At 39.9% G+C, this 19,537-nt stretch overlaps 1 protein-coding gene and 1 long non-coding RNA gene across 4 annotated transcripts in view; one reads left to right on the top strand and one right to left on the bottom strand.

The window, feature by feature from the left end:
• PAXBP1 (PAX3 and PAX7 binding protein 1) overlaps positions 1-13,425 on the bottom strand; it is a 35,366-nt gene extending 21,941 nt beyond the window's left edge. For 2 of the 3 annotated variants that reach the window (XM_023190565.2, XM_023190571.2), the window contains exons 1-7: positions 12,880-13,425; positions 11,343-11,471; positions 7,996-8,172; positions 5,778-5,999; positions 4,742-4,845; positions 3,509-3,726; positions 2,812-3,001 (exon numbers count right to left, since the gene is read on the bottom strand). In XM_023190565.2, coding sequence (XP_023046333.1) covers positions 2,812-3,001; positions 3,509-3,726; positions 4,742-4,845; positions 5,778-5,999; positions 7,996-8,172; positions 11,343-11,471; positions 12,880-13,234 — 1,395 coding nt within the window. In that variant the 5' untranslated portion in view covers positions 13,235-13,425. The remainder of the gene's footprint in view (positions 1-2,811; positions 3,002-3,508; positions 3,727-4,741; positions 4,846-5,777; positions 6,000-7,995; positions 8,173-11,342; positions 11,472-12,879) is intronic. The other variant, XM_023190579.3, reaches the window with a different exon arrangement.
• Positions 13,426-13,624: 199 nt separating this feature from the next.
• The window catches only part of LOC111524292, a 33,077-nt gene continuing 27,164 nt past the window's right edge, over positions 13,625-19,537 (top strand). The window contains exons 1-2 of the long non-coding RNA XR_002725753.2: positions 13,625-13,772; positions 19,386-19,447. This is a non-coding gene — a long non-coding RNA (uncharacterized LOC111524292). The remainder of the gene's footprint in view (positions 13,773-19,385; positions 19,448-19,537) is intronic.

The following is a 19,537-nucleotide window of genomic DNA, read 5'->3' as shown; positions in this document are numbered from 1 at the left end:
TGATGGTTAGTGCAAATGGAAAACACATTATTTAGAGTTTGGGAACACTGGCACCAAATGTTATAGCAGCTTCCTGAACTGAACAGACTGCAAATGGAAAATAAAAAAAGGCAGGTGGAATACAAAGATGTCTGTAATAAAAGCAATTTTATATACTTGCATGATTCCAATGCAAAAGTAGCAAATGCTCACAGAAAGGCCAAAGTAATGGAGTTATTTTGCTCTTTAATATGCCACACCATGGGCAACAATGTCCCCAAATCTGCAATGATTATCCTTCACAGCTGAGTCCAGAGACTCTATCATTACACTTTACTATAATCTGATTTTTTTTTCAGCAATTACTGCCATCACATTGCCATTTACACTTCCCCACGCCCTGATTACTTTTTTTAAAAAAAACCATGAAGTACTGAAGATAAATGAGCCTAAGAGGCATTCTTTTATCTTTTAGTCCTAGAGATTGTTAAGCTTCCTGTACTGTAAGAACTACCCACCTAAGCTGGCATCATACAGAATACAATTTGCAACGGATAGTTAAGATCCTGACAATGTAATTTTTCTCTTTAGATTAATTGGAATGCCTTTTACTGGAGGTCCAGAGAAAAACTCTACTGAGAATAAAAGCCCTAAACCGACTGTCAGCTCTCATTCAAGTTTCTTAACAATATTGATTTATCTCAAGAGTCTTGCACCATGACGACTTCTTTATCCTCTCCAAACTCAAAACTCTTACCAATTATTACTATTTTAGGACCAAAGTTAAGGCAAAGAACCCAAGAAAGATAATTACAGGGAAACAAAAACAATGGCAAGTTAAAATGATTTACAAATATTTAAAACTTAAGTTTAAAAACCAACTAAACTTTCATAAGCAAAGAGGAAAAAAAAGGGATCTTTATCTTGTTACAGTTTAACTCTGAAATAATATTCTTATGGTAAAATGATTCAAAGTATCCAATTATTTCTAAGTATCTCCAATATAATAATTTATATTATCAACTCAGCAGTACCCTTTTTTGTTTTTTCTAAGATTATCTTCTAAAGATCTAAACTAAGCAGTACACTTAATAAAATGAAATACACATGAAAATGTTAGAATGAAATATAATACTCATCTTTAAATGAAGGTATGTCTAACTCTCTTTTAATTAAAATATAGTCACTGTATAAGGTTTAAGATTTGTTCCAAAAAATCTAAGTGACTCTGTATAACCACATTAGCATAATCTGAAGTAAACTTCTCTAGGAACAGGGTAATCAAGAGATGAAGTACACTAATAATTCAACAATTAAAAACTATAAACTAGGTTGTCCTACTTTTGGTATGATCTAGCTGACCATATTACTGTCAAATTTTTTAGAGTTGTGTTTGTAATTATGAATATCTTAATTTACTCAAGAAAGTTCCGAAGCAAGCGCCAAGATACTTCAAGAAGCAGCTCTCCAGGGATAAACTCACAAAGTATAGTTTAAGAAAAAGATCCTTTCTCTAGTCACAAAAGTTACGAGACCAGCTTCCACCATGCCCACTGGGCTCAGAAGAGTTTTGCCAGTAGGAAGGACACATCTGTCAACTCTTGACACTTAGGTTCCACTTCCAATCTAGACTCCAGCTCCCGGCACAGAGGAATACAGACAAGCCTATACTTCTTCCCCACCCTAAGCAACTGATATACCACAAGTGGTATCATAACTCAGGCTGCAGCTGCTTCTCCAGAAACTAGGTGATAAAGACAAAACATGACAAACCCTACAGAGAGGACATGGTGAATGCTATCTCATCCTGAATCTGGCCACAGACTGACTGGAACCATTAAGACCCATCAGGAAGAAAGGCCCATCGGGAAGAAAGAACCATCAGGAAGACAGTCTGGCAATGTTCTTTTCCCAGCTATTGGTTTTAGGGTATTCAAGTAATCAACAGAGATAATAAAAGTTGAAATACATATTTAACCACACTATATGCTTACAGATTCTAAGCTAATCTACATAGTCAATAACAAAGGGAAATGTGTCTTCCAATCCAAAGTTCAGACAGGATACTTAACGACCACACTTTAATTTTTTTTTTTTAAAGATAAGGCTGCAAAGTCCACGAATGCTTATAAACCAGTGCCTCAACCAATATTTTATCTTAAAGAAAAAAATCAATTAGGAGGTCATTTGAGAAATTAGCTGTGTGCACCTAATTTTAAATGTAAACAATAAATGGTATAAGAATGCAAAACATTTTGTCAACTGACTATCCTATTGGAAAAAAATAAATTTGGGAGAAATGAAACCTTAGAAAAATGATATCCAATGAACGGTTTCTGAAATGAATCAAGCATAGGCTTATTTAGATAAAAGCTATTAGCAACCATGGTAATCACCCAGGGTTTAAAAAAAAAAAATCTAATAAAAATTTGCAACTTTATATGCATATTTAGAATTACTTGTAGAAACAGCTTAAAAATAAGTTTAAACCTGAACCATAAAAGAAAATTTTATCGGATGAGTCCGTTATCTTCTAAGAATTCAGCACAGGCCAATAATAATCTATCACCATATTGACATAAGACTTTCCAAAGTATTATTTAAATGTGCTTTAAGATATTATCTTTATTTCTGTTTTCAACAAAGGTATTATATTGCACCTAAGAGATAATGCCACTAATGAAGTGAAGAAAAATGAAACATGACTTTTCATCACTTCTAATGTTGAGTTCAGTGGGTACTTTCTGAGAATTATAGAATGTTATACACAAGGCCACCTAGACCTCCCTAATTTTGCCTTATTCAAAGAGATTAATATTTTTGCATTCTTACCTTTTCACTGAAACACTCAAGCAAGTCTTGGACATACCCTCGCATTTCTTGCAAAAATTTATACCGTTCACCAATACCCCCAGAAGACCCTTCTAATCTTTCAATAGCCCTGGTAGAGTCCACTCGGCTTTGCAGGTGTTTCTCATGCTGCTGTCGATTTGTTTTGTGCAATTCTTTCATGGAGTCCAACCTTAGGAACACAAAAGGATAAATATAACACATTTACATCCAAAGGTCTGTGCTGTCAGGACTCTTGCAATATTAAAATATGCATTTAGTTCCACTATTAGAACATAAAAATATTTGGAATGGCATCTTTTCATCTGTACTGCTTTTTTTCTCAAAAAACAAAAAATGGCAGTTTACAGATTTCGCAGTTTTGTGGGCTAACCAAAATCTCACTGTTTTGCTTTTCCCCCCATAGCGTGACTACACTTTTTCAGAGTCCAAGAGGTAGAAACTCAGAAATGTCTTCAACAAGATCATGAAGTGGCATTTTTTATAACTTTTCGAGGCTTCCACAGAAGTAATCCAAGAAGGTAGCAGAACAAAGTATGAAGTCATCTTCTGTTTAGCTTTTGAAGCTGGGCCAGTGAATCTTCTTTGCTGATATTCTGCATCTGCTACCCCAGACTACATGTTGCCTGAGGGAACAGAAAGCTAGCGGACAGGTCTTTAAGAAGTTGATCTGCCCTACCTGTCTTTAAGCTGTTTCTTTACCAAATCAATAGTAACGGGAGTCATCTCATTACTGGGAGTTTTGAAAGGGACTGTATTATCTGTTTTTTGAGATTTGGCATCTGATGATCCATAGGCCGTGTAACTATAAGGAATGCCATAGGATGAGCTGTAAGGCATTGTCTGGTAAGTGTTCTGGTAGTACATATTCACTTCCGTGGGCTGACTGGCTTGAACCTAGACAAGAAATGGGATATAGATGAAATCCAGTAGTTAAAACTTTGAAAACAATAATAAGCCTTTAGGGTTAAAAAAAATCAGCAAAAAATTATACCTATTTGCCAAACATTATGTAATAATTGCAGAACTCTTCAAAATTAGATAAAAGCAGGATTGAATGAATGTTGTATCTCTTGGTGGAATCACTACCTTTATTTCTAATAATTTTCAGAAAAACAGCATTCAGAGTTGGAAGAAACATCAAAAATCATTTAAGGCCACCTTTGATCAATGAAAGAGGATAAATGCCTTGCCCATGGTCACAGAATCAATGGGCAACCAGAGATTAGAATCTAAAACTCCTGACATCCAGTCCAAGACTTTCTCTATTGTGTCATTTTCTTAACTTCACCCAAATGTATGCGAATTCTGCCTCAAAACATTAGTAACAAAAATAGGTTTATGTTTATGCAATTTTTCTCACTGTATTACTTACTTTTATAAAACAAATTGTTTTAACTATTAGGGAAGATATTTTTCATCCATCTCAAATTTTTGTATTATTGAGAAATCCATCTTCTTCAAAATAATTCTTAAAGTACAAAAAAATAAGCTATACACACAAAAAAATCCATTTAAAGCAATGGTTCTCAAACTTTAGTGTGCATTAGCATCACCTGGAGGGCTTGTTAAATAAAGATTGCTGGCCCCACCACCCCAAGTTTCTGACTCTGTAGGTCTCCGGGGGCTGATAATTTGCATTTCTAATGAGCTACCAGGTGACGCCGATGCTGCTAAAATGAAGGACCACTTTGAGAAAAACTGATCGAAGAAACTGGAAATTCCTCCATCATCCTGACTGCAAAAAGCTGAACATAATGCAGTTTCTTCTAAAAGCCTACGCGTGTGTGTGTGGGGGGTGTGTGTGTGTGTGTGTGTATCCTCATGGATTTTGTTACTTGAAATGACAAAGATTCGATAAAAAAGACTTTTTAATCTACTTTTAATTTTTAGTTTAATTCTTTTGTCTTACCTGAGGGATATTAATTCCTTTCCTTATCTGCTCCTGTTCCCATCGGCTGAGCTCTTCATCCTGTTCTCCAGTTACTAAAGCATCATCATCACTCCCCTCAATTCCTACAGCCATGAGTAACAAAGAAAAGTAAGTAACACCCAAACAGCAAAGAGGTAAAAGATGCTGACCTTGCATTTCACAAGAACTGAGCAAAACTATTAACTCAATCTTACTAAAATGTCTAATATGATCTCCTCTCTCATTTGGTAGTCCTGACTTTGCTTGTTTTAAACACAGTATTCCTTGAAGCTAAAGGCAGTATTAATGTAATAGTTAAAATCTTGGATGTGTTTCTTAACCTCTGTAAACTTGACATCAACAAAGGGAACAAAATCTAATGCCTCCTAAGAATACAGAATTATATGAATTTATGCATGTAAATTGCTAAGCACAATACCAGCTGCATAATAAATGTTCAATAAACATTAGTTATCACAATATTATAGTTTTTTAAAATTCCAATAAGATACTTGTACCCAAGAACAGTCCTCTAACATAAAATTTAATAAGTCTAAATACTTTTTACTTGACTATAATATCAAATCACATTTAACAGCATTAGAGGCCAGGCATGGTGGCTCATGCCTGTAATCCCAGCACTTCGGGAGGCTGAGGCACGGTGGCCCATGCCTGTAATCCCAGCACTTCGGGAGGCTGAGGCACGGTGGCCCATGCCTGTAATCCCAGCACTTCGGGAGGCCAAGGCAGGAGGATCTCTTGAAGCCAGCAGTTAAGACACTAGACACAGTGAGACCCCATAACTACAAAAAAATTAAAAATAAAAAAATTAGCCAGGTGTGGTGACAAACACCTGTAGTCCCAGCTACCTGAGAGGCTGAGACAGGGGCACTGTTTTGAGTCCACAAGTCAAGACACTGCAGTGAGCTATGATTGTACCACTGCACTCTGGCCTAAGTGATGGAATGCCACTCTGCCTTAAAACAAACAAAAAAAGGCAATGCAATAGGCTTACTATTCAATTAAATCAAGTTACCTATTTCCTCGGCAATTTTTTGTCTTTGTGACTTTTCTTTCACAGAAAAAACTATCCGGCGTTTCTCGTCATCATCTTCATCATCACTGGCATCATTCTCATCTTCCCTAACAAGGCGGCCTTTGCCAGGCTCATTATCATGAGGAGTGAAATCTCCCAATTCTCGGGCCATTTGGCGCTTTTTCCTAGCAGCATGTATAAAAGCTGCATCTGGAATTTCTCCTAGAAACAAATGGTAAGAATATGGCAGTATGAGAGGTGCAAAGTTTCTATTTTCTTGAAAATATGAAAGGTAAAATAATCCAAGATAGCCTCATCACAGTGATGTTTCAATTGCTGGCACCTCCTTCCCACACTGTGTCTGCAATCTGAAAGATTGTTAATTGAGTTTAAATGGAGTATAAAAGTCACTGAGGAAACTAAAAAGAACATAGAATGGTAATATATATGGGAAAAAGTGGGACGGGGTAAAAGGGAAAAACTCACCAAAGCAGTTTTGTTTCAACCGTAATTTTTAGTCTTCATTTTTACACTTCAACAAATAAAAGTGGCCAGGCACGGTGGCTCACACCTGAGGTCAGGAGTTCAAGACCAGCCTGGCCAACATGGTGAAACCCCATCTCTACTAAAAATACAAAACATTAGCCAGATGTGGTGGCAGGTGGCCTGTAATCCCAGCTACTTGGGAGGCTAAGGCAGGAGAATCGCTTGAACCCAGGAGGCAGAGATTGTATGAGCTGAGATTGCACCACTGCACTCCAGCCTGGGCAACAAGAGTGAAATTTCGTCTCAAAAAAAAAAAAGTTATAAAACTGTATTATGATGCTGGAAGAGATAAAAATAATACAATCTCATGACCCTGAAAAGGCACTATATGATGTATAGTACATTTCTCTTGCAGATAGTTTTTAGTTCACCTGTAACATACTAAATATTTAATTTTGTACCTAATTATTTCTCATATCATAATAAGCTTTATTCCATGCTATTGTTCTCCATAAACATAATTTTTAATGACTTAACATTTTCTGGATAAGGCATAATCTACCTCACACAATAACTGACCTTTTGACTACAGTAAAAATTAATGCCTCCCTACTTGCCTAATCGTAACAGCTACATAATACCCTATCAAGTAAATGTACTATAATTAACTAACGAACCTTTCCCCTCCTGCTAGAAAATGTTGCTCATTGCAAATGTTCCAATAAAAACATTATTTCCTTGGGATAAATTTCTAGATATGAAATTACTGGGTCAAGAGTAAGAACATTTTGAGATCTATTGATTCATATTGCCAAAGAGTTTCCCATAAGGACTGTACCAATTAGACTCCCACTAGTGAAATATGTATAGCATTTACTACAACTTTCACAACCCGGAGTAGCATGTTTTTAAATTGTATAAACATTAACAGGAGTTAAATGGTACTGCTTCATAATTTAAATCTGGCTACTGAGCACTTACTTATTCAAAAGTGGATTAGCCAGTGGCTAGACCTGCAAACTATTTTTTGCAGAAAAGTAAAAAGGAGTGTGGACATAAAACAAACAGAAATCAGGCTGGGTGCAGTGGTTCACGCCTGTAATCCCAGAACTTTGGAAGGCCGAGGCAGGCGGATCACCTGAGTTCAGGAGTTCAAGACCAGCCTGGCCAACATGGAGAAACCCCATCTCTACTAAAAATACAAAAATCAGGTGGGTGTGGTAGTGGTTGCCTGTAGTCCCAGCTACTTAGGAGGCTGAGGCAGGAGAACTGCTTGAACCCGGGAGGTGGTGGGTACAGTGAGCCAAGATCGTGCCATTGCACTCCAGCCTGGGCAACAGAGCGAGACTCCATCTCAACAAAACAAAACAAAACAAAACAAAAAAACAAACAAAAAAACCTAACAGAAACTGGTTTTGCTCTTAGCAGCAGTTCAGAAGAAACTTAAGTCAGTCTTAATCTGATACATTAAAAAGGACTACAGGACCATTTTTCCACTTACTTGAAGACTCATTTGCAAAATAAAATTACCTGTCTGTGAATAAACTTGGAAAAGTTGGGAAACTTCTGGTTCTCGTACTTTTTATATTTGCAAATGGAAAAACTCCCTCTTCAAACAGCGATGTCATAATAAGAAACACAACTTAGCTAACTCCTTCTTAATAATCATCTTTAAAGATGGCCCATTCTTGCGGGTTTGGTTTACTTCTGAGAAATACTTTTGAGTACACACCTGGACGGAGAACATTCAATGAAGATAAAGCATTTGAAAAAGCTCCACCAGTCTTTGGCTTTTCTTCCTCTTTTTCACTTTCCATATCCATTTCATCTTCACCATGTTCACTGATGATAACTCCATCTTCTTGATTTGTATCCTTAACATGTCCTGCTTTGTCCAAAGGTTGCTCACCTAAATTTTTGAAGAATTAAAACATATGTAAAATAAAATTCATAAATTAAGAAAGCTTATTTCTATGGTATTGACATCATTTAAAAAATACTTAATTTTTAAAAAAGGAACTTTTCACTCAATTATGGGCTCGATCCAGTAAAGCTTGAATTGTTTTGATTGTTTATTAAAAACTCAAAACTCTTGAGTGCATGAGCATGAAATAGCATAACAGACAGGATTAGGTAAAAATAATACTCTGTTGTTATTTTCTTGCACTAGTTCACACAAGCGACCATCATCTTCCGAAACCTTCTTCCCTTTTCCTCTTTGGCCTTTCTGATTCTTTTATCTCTTTGGTAAATCCCTTCCTCTACATGTAGGCTTACTAGAGTAGAAGTCTTTGGTCCTCAGGAATTTTTCCTTTATATAAGGCTCCCTCATCAATTCCATTCACCTTTAATTATCACCACAATAAGCACTACCCACAAATCTACATCTCTACTCATTGGCTCCTTCCACTCAAATTCAAGTTAAAAATTGAACTCATTATTTTAAGAATATCAGAAAATGGGGTTCTCAAGTCAATACCGTGGTTATTTTGAAGTTAATTGTCTCTGCCTACTAAAGAGGGTTGAAGGTAGGAAGAGTTCTGATTGTCAATGACAGACCTTCATTTCAGTGTTAACAATGACAATCTGTAATACAATCAGACTGTGCCTTCAGCGAGGACATTAATTGGAGTTATCTGGTGAGTGGAGTATCAGAATTAGGTGAGGGTAGAAGGAAGGAAGAGGTCAGAGATGGCTTCCTAAACTTCACACTTGTTTCCATTTCTAAACCCAACAATAAATGGCAACTAATATGGTTTGGCTGTGTCCCCATTCAAATCTCAATTTGAACTGTGCCTCCCAGAATTCCTACGTGTTGTGGAGGGGACCCACGGGGAGGTAACTAAATCATGGGGGCTGGTCTTTCCCGTGCCATTCTCATGACAGTGAATAAGTCTCACGAGAACTGATGGGTTTATCAGGGGTTTCCGCTTTTGCTTCCTCCTCATTTGCTCTTGCTGCCGCCTTGTAAGAAGTGCCTTTCACCTCCTGCCATGATTCTGAGGCCTCCCCAGTCACGTGGAAATCTAAGTCCAATTAAACCTCTTTTTCTTCCCAGTCTTGGGTATGTCTTTATCAGCAGCATGAAAAGAGACTTAATACAGCAATTATGACAACAGGCCTTTCTCAGTTGTCACGTATCCTGACCTTTCTTCTACTATCTCATTATAAATAACTGGTCTCAAGAATTCTGGGGAAAATAAGGCAGTCTCCTAGACTCCAAAATAACCAGTTCTCCTAAAAACATTCCTCCTTCCACTTGCCTTCCCTATTCTTATATATATTTATTCATAACCAAGTCACCCTACGGTTTGAGTGTCCCCTCCAAAGCTCATGTTGAAATTAATTACACTGTAACACTATCAACAAGTGGGGCCTTTAAATGGCAGTTACAACCTGAGGAGATTAATGCTTATCTCAGGAGCTGGCTCCTGATAAAAGGGTGAATTTGGCAGGATATTCTCTCTCTGTCCTGGAGGCTCACCTGCCCTTCTACCATGTTATGACACAACATAAAGGCCCTTAGCAGATGCCTGTGCCATTCTCTTGGCCCTCCCAGCCTCCAGAACTGTAAACCAAATAAACTTCTATTGTTTATAAATTACCCAGTCTGTAGTATTCTGTTACAGGAGCAGAAAATGAATTAAGACACTCCAGGTCAAAAGCTCAAATTTGACTGTTCTTTTAAATCCAACATGGCAAAGTGTACATCAAGCCTATCAACTCTTCCCTTGGAATGGTTCTCAAATCATTCTTTCCTTAAACTTCTCCCCCTACAACAACAGAAAACATTTCAAACTCATCCAGAATTTCCTACTAAGTCAGTAGAAGCCTTTACTCTTGCCCAACTGTGAGACCTTTTTAAACCCACTATTAATGGATCAAAGCTGGCCCTTGAGTTTAAACTGCTTTAGACCTCCAATCTCTCCTCATGCTGCATATTAATATCAGGCTAAAGTTTCAAAAGGCATTTATCATGTCATCATCTTGGCAAGCCACTGTAGCAAATGTAAACCCTTACTGGATACTGAACATCCTTCACAATCTGTCAACGTGTCTTTCACATGAAACCTCTAACTACTTCCTTCACAAATCATCTACTCAGACCTGTCAGGGTACTTGTTCTTTTCCAAAACGGCTTCAGTCATTTTAATCCTTGATCATAACCCCAATACCTTCCCTTTCGGAATTTTAATTATCAAAGATCCATCTTCAAGTCCCACTTTTTCCATAAAGCAGTCCTCTTTCCTCTGAAAGCGTAGCTATTCTTTGGAACACTGATTGAACATTTTGGCAAACACTGAGTCCTCTTACACGGTTATGAGATATTGTCTTCACAACCAGATTGTAAATTTGAGATACAATGCCATACTTTTTCACATTAAGCCTGTGAGAATCTGGAAAGTCATTATTCTCTCATTAATTCCATAAAATAAAACAGTATTCGCATGAGAATAACTCAGATCATGGAATATTATACTGGATCCACTTTCCTAAAGACAAAATAACTGCTTAAAGTTTTTTAAACTGAGGTTTTGAGAGACATAAGAGATGTCTGTACAATACAACTGCCTCATTATTCTAAGGAGTCCTCATCTAGTATCAGATAAGGCTGCTGAATGGAAGTAATACCAATATTAAACTTAGGGCATTCCTAAAAGTTCTCTAAGAATAAAATCCACTGTGGAAATACCACCAAGGAAATTGCAAATCTGTCTCTACAAAACACAAATACAGGAATTTGCGCAACACTCCTTCGAACAGGAATAAACCTGTGTCTTAGGCTGAAATGAGAAACCTTTCTCTGTTCAACAGCAGTCTGCACACAAGAAGGAAAACTGTGAGAGAATCTAGTCATTGCAGCAGAAATGTTCCAGTGGCAACAGTTCTGTCTTTTTAAAAAATACATTTACAAAGCAGTTGTGTTACAATTAAATAACAGAATTGTATTGCTACTCAATGAGGGCCCTTGACAACCACAGGGTCCACTGAATGAGTTCAGAAGATATATAGCAAATCACTGTGAGAAAGCGCTTTCATTTTGTCATTTCAAAAGAATTCAATTACTTTGGTACTTACTTTCAGCTGATGAGTTGAGTTCTGTCTTAATCTTCGATTTTTCAAGATCTTCTTTATATTCCTTCTTGAGTAATTTTACTATCTTTTTGCTATAACTTGATTTCTTCACTTTGAAAACTTCTTCATTTTCTTAAAAAGGAAATTAAATTAAGTCTGTAGAATTTTCTGAAAATATTTTCCCTTCTTTCACACGATCTTACGTGCTGTTCAGAAAAATTCTCCCAAGTATATATTCTCATATGCCAAATTCATTGTATAATTATTTCAAGTCTGTCACAGACTCTCAAAAACAGAGGTCAACTTCCTAAATTACTTAATGTGAAGTAATGAGATTTTGAGTTTTTAAAGGACTAGCACATGTAACTTCACAAAATTTTCCTATTGTCTTCCTTAAATCATCTATTTGAGGAGGGGAAAAAATCATTCAAAATGTTTCTGAGAAACCACATCATCAAGTTATTAACGAATCTGAAACAAAGCATCTAAAATAAAAAGATGCTGTCAATTCTGAGTAACTACATCCACCATAAGCTAACATAGTTGTTTTAAGGCTAAGGTAAGAGCAAATCACTTTGATTTGAAATTTTAAAAGTACTAAATACTTCTAAAAAATAGCTCATGTATCTCAAAAACAAAAATCTGTCTGTACTCCTCACAAACCAAATAAAAAGTAAGAGAAATGCCAAAGATAAACTGCCTACCTTACTGGAAACCTGAAAGCGTCTCGAATAAAAATGCAAGTCAGAGTTTCAAAACTTAATTTCTTTTTTCGTAACACGGAATTAATTGGGTTATGCACATTCAAATGGTCAGAAGAAAAGATTTAAGGCTCATTTAAGATCAGCAATCTAAATCCACTGCAGCCTGGTCTCCCACAAGGAATTGGAGAAACTGCCTTGCTTTTACTATTACACCGTCTCGCTTCACTGTTCCCAAAGTCAGTACGAAGAAGGCTGGGTATTAGCTACCCGTAATTAGTTTTATGGGTAAACTGAGGCTCAGCGACTGCAAGGGACTGGCCCAAGGTCACTCAGAACCAGAGCTGCAACTCCAGGCTTCTGTTCCCTCTCCTAGTATTAACAAACCCGGCCTTCATGGTCGAGGACGCCTGGACAGAAGATCCAAGAAGTGTGCGCGCAGTGACCTGCAGTGGGCTCGGAAAGCATGCCAAGAGCAGCCAGGGGGCCCACACCAAGTTGGCTCTGAAACACGCCAGGCAGAAAAGAGGCAGGACAGGGAACACCGAATTTCCCCTGAAACATTCAGAATGCCCGATCTGAGCTCCGGCCCCGTGGAGTAGGAAATGCACAGGAAGACGATGCAGAGGAGGTGGTTAAGAAAAGGCTGGTGGCAGCGCGGGAACGCGTCCCTTGCCCAAGCAGAAGGCCGGAGGCTGGGGAAGATTCGCAGCCGGTCGGGCGGCAGGGGACTCCGTTCCAGGGCTAGGGGGCTCGGCGTCCAGAGAATACGGGGGCCGGGTACTGGGGCCTGGGTCGGGGATGTGGCCGTCTAAGGGCGCCCGAAGCGCGGACTTTACCTTCCTCCTCGTCCTGGAAGCTGAGCAGGCTGGCCCGGGGCATCTCTTTGTTCTCGCGAGGCCTCTTCCGCGTCTTCAGCCCGTTGCCGGGCTCCGCGCCACTGGGGAAGCAGCCCCCGGCCTCAGCTCCGAGGCCCGGGGTCAGCGCGGAAGGAGGCTGCGGCCCCGGGCCCAGCAGCGACTCCCCCCCAGGGGCCCTGTCGCTGCCGCCGCCGCCGCCGCCGGGGCCCGCCTCTTCGCCCGTGCCCGGGGGCGGCAACAACGGCGGCGGCTCCTGCTCCTCATCGCGTTCCCGCTCTTCCTCTTCGGAGTCGTTCCGCTTGCGCACGTTCACCCGCCGGGCCTTTCGGAACATCTCCGCGGCCCGCACGGCGGTCGAACACCCGCTTCCACACCGCGGTCCTGGCAGCGCCGAGCTCGTGACGGCGCACGCGCGTTCTCCCCAGCTCCAGCCGGGTCGAGTCCTCTCTGTTGCTACCGCGCACCCCACGAGCGCGCATGCGCTTGTGCTCCCACGCGCTCTCAATACTTGGAGAAAAAGAGAGAGGGAGAGAGAGAGAGAGAGAGAGCCGCACACCTCTCACGAGAGCGTCGGCTCTTTGCGTCGCCCTCTGTCGGATCGGAGGACTATTAGCATGGAACTCCGGTGCTGTTCGACAGGTCACAAAAGGATCATAGAGATGAGAAAAAAGAGTAGGCTCTGTTGTCCCTCAGACTGCGCTGCTGCAGTGCGTCTTCGCACTTACGCGGAGCGGTTGGGTGAGGAATCCTCCAGCCAAGCGGAGGAGGGGAAGGATCAGAGAGAGAAGCGGCTTTGGGGACGGAAGGAAGGAAAGTGTGGTCTAGGAGGTGAAATAGTCCTCTCCAAACTTTGACCCGAGGTGTGACTATTGGTAATCACTAGTTACTCTTGAGTAATACTTTGTATTTCTACAGCTTTATAGCTACAGATCTCTTCCAGAGACATTGAATTTTATTTATGATACAATGTTAATTCAGACATTAAATTTCTTTTATGATACAATGTTAATTCAGACATTTGAGTTTCTTTTATGATACAATGTTACTTCAAAGACGTTGAATTTCAGTTATGATACAATGTTACTTCAAAGATACTGAATTTCATTTATGATACAATGTTACCTGGCTTGATGTCCCCTGCTACCCAGTCTCTCAGTAACAAGGAAAGCAAAAGTGTTTTCGTAAGAACGCCAAGTTTGCTAGCAATTCTTTGAGTAAATACTTTCCCAAGCTTAGTGGGTTTCAGGAACAAGTGGAAGGAAAATCGAGCCGGGGGTGGGGAAGGTTGTGACAGTTCTCAGACGTGGGTGACAAAACCCTCAATGGCCACACCTTCACAGGGTGATTGCTCCTGAGGTTGAACTCACCGGCTTTCCCTGTCTCCTCCCCAAACTTGAAGTTTTTCCTTCTGGCATGCACCTGTGTTTGCAAATTCATTTTGATGTTTCAAAATTAAAAGGGTATTCGATAGAGTGAAAAAAATCCACCCATGTCTGAAAGACTGTTCACTTCCTCAGTGGCAATGTTAACAGTTTCTTATGATCCTCTAAAGATGTTTTACAAACATAAAAGCAAATAAATACGCATATTTTAATGTGTTCCCCTTTTTACACAGATGGTGTGTAAACAGTGCATTTTTAGCCTACCATAAATTGGAAATCCGCCCATATCCATATATGAAGGTTTTGTTTTGTTTTGTTTTGTTTTGTTTTTTTGAGACGAAGTTTCGCTCTTGTCGCCCAGGCTAGAGTGCAGTAGCACGATCTCGGCTCACTGCAACCTCCGCCTCCCGGGTTCAAGTGATTCTCCTACCTCAGCCTCCCAAGTAGCTGGGATTACAGGCACTGGCCACCACGCCCGTCTAATTTATTTTTGTATTTTTAGTAGAGACTGTTTCACCATGTTGGCCAGGATGGTCTCAATCTTTTGACCTCGTGATACGCCAGCCTCGGCCTCCCAAAGTGCTGGGATTACAAGTGTGAGCCACTGCACACGGCCGTCTTTTTTTTTGTTGTTTTTCGTAGCTGCATAGTGATTCGTTGTTGGGATATACCATAATTTATTTAGCCAATTCCATAAACATTGATATTTAGATTATTTCTAGTCTTAATCAGTGCTGTAACGACAAGCTTTGAGAAACTGTCACATCTGGAGGATGAAATAGAATTGGAATTGCTTGATCTCAATATGTGCATTTATGATTTTGCTCATTCCAGATTTCTTTTTATAGCAGTTATGCAGTTTGTACTTATATCAGCAAACATGAGGATGCCTGTTTGCCCACACCATCCTGTCGAAATTTCAGTAACATTTAAAGTCCAGGTTGAAGCGGAAGATCCCGAGCACTCCAAGCATTTCTTTTTATTTTATTTATTTATTGTTTGTTTGTTTGTTTGAGACGGAGTCTTGCTCTATGGCCCAGACTGGAGTGCGGTGACGATCTCGGCTCACTGCAACCTCTACCTCCCATGTTCAAGCAATTCTCATGTCTCAGCCTCTCAAGTAGCTAGGATTACAGGCATATGTGACCATGCCTGGATAATTTTTGTATTTTTGTTTTGTTTTGTTTTTTGAGAGAGAGTCTTGCTCTTCTCACCCAGGCTGGACTGCAATGGCACAATCTCAGCTTACTGCAACCTCTGCCTCCCGGGTTCAAGCGATTCTCCTGCCTCAGCCTCCCAAGTAGCTGGGCTTACGGGCACCCAGCACCACACCCGGCTAATTTTTGTATTTTTAGTAGAGATGGGGTTTTGCCGTGTTGGCCAGGCTGGTCTCAAACTTCTGACCTCGTGATCCGTCTGCTTCAGCCTTCTGAAATGCTGGGATTAAGGTATGAGCCACCACACCCGGCCTAATTTTTACATTTTTAATTAGATTTGACGTGTACACAACAAGGACTCAGTTTTGGAGCTAAGCGCATCCTCTATAACATTAACATTTTCTTCTAGTTAATAGGAAAGGTTAATAACATCTAGCTTCCATTCTACTCATGTGACTCTCAGTTCTTATATTCTGGCTGTTCAGCATTGATGTGAGTTCTGATTCCAACAGACTGTGTCACTAGTGAAATTGAACTCCCTTTTCTAATTATGGAAGATTCAAATTGTGCCTGGTCAGCCTCCAGACACCTGAGCCAAGAGAAAGATTTGCAGTAAAATGATTAGGGTAGAGGTAGCAAAGAGAAGGTCCAGAAGCAGAATATGTTATTATGTTGGCCTGAAATTTCAAAAATTTCTCCCAGTGTAAAAGTGGTGATTGGATATGGATAGAGGGAAGAGTACTTGCCATTTTAAGTAAGCCACATTACAATCATGTGTCACTTGACGGGGATACATTCTGAGAAATATGCCATTAGGCAATTTCATCACATACTTACACAAACCTAGTGGTATAGCCTACTGCATACCTAGGCTGTATGGCATGGCTTATTGCTCCCAGGCTGCAAACCTATACAGCATGTTACTGTACTGCATACTGTAGCTATTGTAACACAATGGTAAGTATCTGCACCTAAACATAGAAAAGATACAGTAAAAATATGGCATAAAAGCTTTAAAAATGGTATAGGGCATTTACCAGGAATGGAGCTTACAGGACTGGAGGTTGCTCTGGGTAAGTCAGTGAGTGAGTGGTAAGTGAATACGAAGGCCCAGGATATTACTGTACACTGCTGTAGATTTTATAAACAACTGTACACTTAGGCTACACTAAATATTTAAACGTTTTTCTTTCTTCAATAATGAATAGCTTACTATAACTTTTACTTTATAAGCTTTCTTATTTTTTAAAACTTATTTTGTTGTTGTTTTGTTTTGTTTTGTTTTTGTTTTTTGAGACGGAGTGTCACTCTGTCGCCCAGTCTGGAGTGCAGTGGCACGATCTCAGCTTACTGCAACCTCCACCTCCCAGGTTAAAGCAATGAGACAGAGTCTCGCTCTACCCCCGGGCTGGAGTGCAGTGGCGTGATCTCAGCTCACTGCAGCCTCCACCTCCCAGGTTCAAGCAATCCTCCCCCTTCAGCCTCCCAAGTAGCTGGGATTATAACCATGCACCACTATGCCCAGTTAAATTTTTTATTTTTAGTAGAGATGATCCACACACCCCACAAGCTCCTGTGTTGGCCAGGCTGGTCTTGAACTCCTGACCTCAAGTAATCTGCCCACCTTGGCCTCCCAGAGTGTTGGGATTGCAGGCGCGAGCCGTTCTCTTTACCCTCTGAAGGACTGAAGTAAATAGACAGTAGACAGAGTAAGAGGGAAAAAAGGCACACAAATTTATTATATGCACAGGGGCATCATAGGAAAAAGTGAGTACCCAATAACGGAATGAAACTTAGAAGCTTATATACCTTCGTCAAAGAGGAGAGAGAGGGAAGGATATAGGTAACTCAAGGTTGAGAAAATAATTTGGGGGAAAGATGAATAGGTGATAGAGCCTGTGCCATGCCTGTCTGGGCGTGGTGTTGACCTTCAATCTCTTCTCTTGGGATGCAGTCAATCTTCCTTGATTGATGAGATTCCTGGGGAGGAGACTCATGACAATTGAGTTTCTTTTTGGAGGATCTATCTTTAGGCAGGTATGAGAAGTTCAGAGAGCCTCTCCCTGTGCTTTGGGAGAGAAAGAGGGTCCAGAGACAGGAGGGTGGGAGAAGATCGGGGAGACCCTGGTTCTGAGGTCCTTCTGTGCTTTTCCAGTCTTCTGTAGTTCAAAGTACTCAGCATGCTAAAGTGGCATGCTTTGTGGTATTGTGAGCCCTAACAGTGCCAATGGTCGTTTAAGTATCTATCATTAGAAAATGTGTAAGGACTTCGGGGGCTGAGGCAGAACATTTTCCTGCAAGATGATTACAATGAACAGCTTCAAGGTGTCTTCTGTAGTAAACTTTTCTTCAAACATTTCGTGTAAAATGAGCATTTGAAATCATTTATCCAGTTCAGTAATTTTTATCTTCTAGTGTTACTATGTGGAAGAGTATTATTCAGAACCATAACCATAGTAGAACAAGATATTTATATTACATTCACAATGGACACTTTATATTATACATCTGAGAATAGTGTGACCAATGAAACAGCAAAAATAGCAATCTATGCACCCTTCCTGAAAGAACCCACTTAATACCTGTTGGGTCAGTATCATTCATACATTATTGTCCCTTTTGGAAAAAATTTGAAGCAGATATATTACGGAAGACAACAGTTATAAACATGCCCTCTGGGTATAAAAGATAGAATAATTGATGTTTCTTTTTTTCTGTATTGTTTAGTGTTACTAGAGGGCAGCAAAGTCATACAATAAACATACAGCAAGATTAGACTGTGATTACATAACAGAATCAGATGCAGCTTTGAATTTGTTAGAAACTACAAATGGACTTTAAAAGGTAACTTTTTCCTAATTATAAAAGTACTGCTTGCACATTTTAGAAATTCAGAAAATACAGAACAATACAAAGAAGAAAATAAGAATAACTTATAAACTAATCATGTGGTTTAAATCCTAAAAGGTATTAAATGTTAATTTTTGGTTCATTCCCTTCCTGATTGCTTTAGTCATTCTCTGCTCAAAACACCTAGACTGTTTTCTGTTTTCCGCACAGATACAGCATCTATTTATCTACAGTAATGTTCTGTATATTTTTTAACTAAATGGTATCATACTCTATGTGTTGTTTTATAACTTGCTTTTTCCTTTCAGCTTGGGATTTGCAGCTCTTTTAAGTATGTATAAATGTACCTCATTCATTTTCCCAACTTTTTATTTTGGAAAAATTCAAATGTATAAAAACAAGCAGAGCCAGGCGTGGTGGCTCACACCTGTAATCCCAGCACTTTGGGAGGCCGAGGTGGGCAGATCACGAGGCCAGGAGTTCAAGACCAGCCTGGCCAACATGGTGAAACCCCGTCTCTACTAAGAATACAAAAAAATTAGCCGAGTGTGGTGGTGCATGCCTGTAATCCCAGCTACTCGGGAGGTTGAGGCAGGAGAATTGCTTGAACCCAGGACAGAGGTTGCAGTGAGCTGAGATTGTGCCATTGTCCTCCAGCCTGGGCGACAGAGCAAGGCTCCGTCTCGGAGGAAAAAACAAAAAACAAGCAGGAGGCTGGCATGGTGGCTCATGCATGTAATCCCCAGCACTTTGGCAGACCCAAGCAGGAAGATTTCTTGAGGCCAGGAGATCGAGACTAGCCTGGGCAACATAGCTAGACCTCATCACTATTTTAAAAAACTAAAAATAAAAAAATTAGCTGGGTATGGTGACACACACATGTAGTCCCAGCTACTCAAGAATCACTTGAGTCCAGGAATTAGATGTTACAGTGAACTGTGATCGCACTACTGCACTCCTTCCTGGGCGACAGAAAAAGACCCTCTCTCAACACACCAACACACATAAAAGCAAGAATAATACAATGATTACCCACCTATCCTTCCTCTAGATTCATCACTGTTAATATTTTGCTACATTTGCTTTCTCTCTTTAGCTTTCCTGAGTCATTTCAAAGTTACCTGCGGACATCCTGATACTGCAGCCCTAAATACTTCAGTGAGTATCCCCTAAGAACAAGGGTGTTTCTCTACATACCCATAATACAGTTATCACACTCAGGAAGTTTTACATTAACATACTACTGTT

This window comes from Piliocolobus tephrosceles, chromosome 19, assembly GCF_002776525.5.
Source record: "Piliocolobus tephrosceles isolate RC106 chromosome 19, ASM277652v3, whole genome shotgun sequence".
In the NCBI taxonomy this organism is placed as follows: domain Eukaryota; kingdom Metazoa; phylum Chordata; class Mammalia; order Primates; family Cercopithecidae; genus Piliocolobus; species Piliocolobus tephrosceles.
The sequence above is the reverse complement of the archived record's forward strand: the minus strand, read 5'-3'. Positions and strand labels throughout refer to the sequence as shown.